Here is a 3,662-nt window from a genome sequence, read left to right on the forward strand (position 1 = left end):
CCTTCCACCAGAGACTCCTACCCAGGAGGCAAGGCCAGGGCAAACGGCGATACTCTGCGCACCGCTGGCAGCTGGGCAGGCTTGCCCAACACTCCCACAAAAGCTAGCTCTGCCATACAATCCAATGTTTCTAACTGTTCCTCCCCCTTGTACTCCCTGATTTTTCCCAAAGACAATACAAGACATGGAGCCACAGTTCGCATGATGGCTTCCTGGGAATTTCTTGTAATTTTTTTTTTTAAAAAATCTTAGTACCTTTTCTTTAAAAGGAAGAGTTGCTCTGAAGTTTGCAAGTACCTCGGCTTGCCTCTTCTCAAGTTTGTGCCGCCTCCTCTATGCCAAAACAAGTACACTGAGTGCAGCCTGACGCTCATTTCAGGGAGGGGAGAGGTGGAAATCTCACCTGAATCATCCATGTTCAGTTAAAAGAAGAGAGCAGAAACACCTTGAATAATAGCATCCCTTTATTTGCTGACACCATTACAAAAACTGATTACATTAGCAACCAAAAAAAAAAAAAAAGAGTGTTTACTTGAGGTTGAAGTCAGAGGCAGCTAATCCCAAAAATGTAATTAAGTAAAACAGTGTACAACATCGGTATTAAAATGTTATATCCCATTGGTGACTTTACCACGTTGGAGTTTTCTGAACAAGTTTTATTGAGCAAAATAAGATAAAAGATTATGTGTTTACTGTCTCTCCAGGAATGTAAAGGTCTAATTATCCAAACAGGTTTGTTTTTATTATAAAACTAAACTCTGGAGGTGTCTACAGAGTTGGGTTTTTTCTTTAAATCAGTAGTCTAACAAGGATTAGAAAAGACAAAACTCTGTTCAGTGTTTCTGACGAAGTAGAAAGGGTGAAAACATAAATAAGGCTTTAATTTGGCAAAATATAATACAGTGCCTTCTGCTATCCTCAAATTAACGATTCCCCCGTGACTTCATTCTGCAAGAGAAACACAAAACGCCATGTCAGCCGGGCAGTTTCCGAAGGGCAGCGTTCAAGCAAATCCGTGCCTCGCCAGCGCTTTAGCGGCTCACGCCAGGCGCTTCGTTAGCATCGGCCCATGGCAAAGCCCAGAGGAACAAGCCAGGGTGGTGGGGGCTGAGCAAGAAGAGACTCCCAGAACAGAGGCCAAGGTGCAGGCAGCACCTTCCTCCCACATGCACCAAGCCTGTCCTATGAGACTGGGCTTACCCCACCACGAACACCCTGCTACCAGCCCTTAAGACCAGTTCTGGTGCCCATGCTGTATTACAGAGGCAGGAGCAGAAAAAAAATACCTAAATTAGGAAAACACAAGTCCCCATCCTCAGTAGATGAGAGAGTTCTAACACTCGTAGTAGCTCGTTCAGTGCCAAGGCTCTGCTGCCTCCCAAACCCAAGAGTTCGCAACCCGCCTTCAGACGCGGCTCACAGCACATCTAGCAGAGGCTCACAAGCTGCATCAGCTTCCTCAGAAAGTTTACTGTCTTGAGTTTATCCGACCGTTAGCTAACTTTGGGTCATTTAAGAAGTTTACCAGCATGATGCAGTCAACCACAAAGGCCCAGGTTTCCAATTTGGCTGTATATTAAAATAAAAGCCTTGTTTGTGTATCTGTAATTGGAGGAAGAGTTCATGCCAGACTGATGCTTCAGATACTCATATCCCCATGGCCACAGCAAACCATTGCTGTTTAACTCAGTGAAAGCTCAGTGGGTTACTTTATATCCTTCATCCCAAAGCAACAGGAGCATGGAAGCATAGACATTTTGCTTGTGTAGCTGGGATGAAGGAAACAAGGCACAGGCACTGGGAGAACAAAGCTTTGGGAAACCTGCTGCATGAAGTAGCAGGTAGTGGAAGGGAAGGATAAAGAGTTACCTGCCCAGAGAGGGAGATAGGGATGTGAGATTAGTCCCAGCTAACGGAAGTATGGATCCAGAGAGGAACAAATCCAGTGCCTACTAGGAAGCCCTACTAGAAGTTCCTGATGATTTCCACAAAGAAAGTTTTGGATTTTGACACCTGACTTGTTAAACCTGAACAGGGTCTCATAATCACAGACCAGTATCCTTCCTGACAGTCACCCACCAGTTACAACCAGATGGCCACCAGCCACACCTACCTACTAGCTGGTAGTGTTCTCGTCCCTTTGACAGCATTTGGCTTACAGACACAAGCAGCTTCTTGAGATGACCTACGTCCTGGTTAAGATTCACCGCCACATTTAGTCTTTTATCAGTCAATTCCTGGAAGAAGGAAAAAAAAAATCATTAAAAACTCATTTACAATCTAATTACCAAGAAAGCCTAGAATCAGATCCTCTGTATGAAATTACAACGCCTTGCACAGATGGGAACAGTTGTTGTAAGTCAGAAGGTTAAGCCACATTTAAAGAGAACACGGTTCAAAGTCAAGAAGCCGTTTCCTGCTCCAGGGAATTACCTGCACACGCCGAACGCCGGCAAGAGCATCGCTGACCTCCGGCTCCCACCCTCCCTGCCTGGGACTCCAATTACTCGCTCGCTTCCAGGAATTGTACTCATAACCACAGTTGATCCGGCCTACAGAAGTTATTACCCCACACCCCCGCAAGCCTGGCTGAAAACCCCACGCTGACAAGAGCACGTGGTTTATAACGCAGGCTGCTAAGCACAGTGACAGTGCACCCAGCGGGAGGGATGACTTCCGAACCCCACAGCTGTAACAACAAGGCTGCTGGACCACCAAGGACTCAGTCTGTATGAGGATCTGTGGGCTGGTATCCTCAGCAATACAAAATACCCAAAGCACAAGGCAGCTCCAGCTGTGAAATCATTTGAAACAGCTGGCTGGAGATACACACCTTTCCCCAGCCACATCACAGCACCAGAACTCCTGTTCAGGGTCAGGACATGGGCTGCTGCCCACCAGCTATCCCACGGGTTCACCCTCTGCTCCGAGCCCCTGGGAAAGTCCTGCTTGCCAGTGACACCCAGACTCAGATGAGGAATTCTCAAAGCAGTCTAAGCACCAGTCAACATGGAGAAAAGGAAAAAAGCAAGCTACCAAGAGCTAGAAAACCGGTTTCCAGTGCTGAAATGCTGAGCTTGCCTTTTTAAGCAAAAGCAAGCACTTTTTTTTTTAAAAAAGGAGTTCAACTGTTTATTAATAGGGAAGTGTCACAACTCGGAATTTTGACACTGTCCCACATGACTCCTTGCCTCTAAACTGGAGAGACATGGATTTGATGGATGGACCACTCAGTGGATAAGGAACTGGCTGGATGGTTGCACTCAAAGAGTTGTGGTCAACGGCTCGATCTCCAAGTGGAGACCGGTGACGAGTGGCGTTCCTCAGGAGTCGGGACTGGGACCGGCGCTGTTTAACGCCTTTGTGGGCAACACGGGCAGTGGGATGGAGTGCACCCTCAGCAAGTTTGCCGACAACACTGAGCTGTGCAGTGTGGTGGACTCTCTGGAGGGAAGGGATGCCATCCAGAGGGACCTGGACAGGCCAGAGAGGTGAAGTTCAACAAGGCCAAGGCCAAGGGCAAGGTCCTGCACACAGGTCGGGGCAATCCCAAGCACAAATACCAGCTGGGTGGGGAATGGATGGAGAGCAGCCCTGAGGAGAAGGACTTGGGGGTGCTGGTTGACGAGAAGTTCAACCTGACCCAGCCATGTGCGCTGGCA

General features: G+C 47.7%; 1 protein-coding gene across 1 annotated transcript in view; it reads right to left on the reverse strand.

Moving 5' to 3' along the window:
• Positions 1–451: 451 nt before the first annotated feature.
• The window catches only part of KTN1 (kinectin 1 (kinesin receptor)), a 55,872-nt gene continuing 52,661 nt past the window's right edge, over positions 452–3,662 (reverse strand). The window contains exons 42-43 of the mRNA XM_009695880.1: positions 2,114–2,237; positions 452–948 (exon numbers count right to left, since the gene is read on the reverse strand). Of these exons, the coding sequence (XP_009694182.1) occupies positions 944–948; positions 2,114–2,237 (129 nt within the window). The 3' untranslated portion in view covers positions 452–943. The remainder of the gene's footprint in view (positions 949–2,113; positions 2,238–3,662) is intronic.

The sequence above is a fragment of the Cariama cristata genome, unplaced genomic scaffold (genome assembly GCF_000690535.1).
Source record: "Cariama cristata isolate BGI_N322 unplaced genomic scaffold, ASM69053v1 scaffold420, whole genome shotgun sequence".
NCBI lineage: Eukaryota > Metazoa > Chordata > Aves > Cariamiformes > Cariamidae > Cariama > Cariama cristata.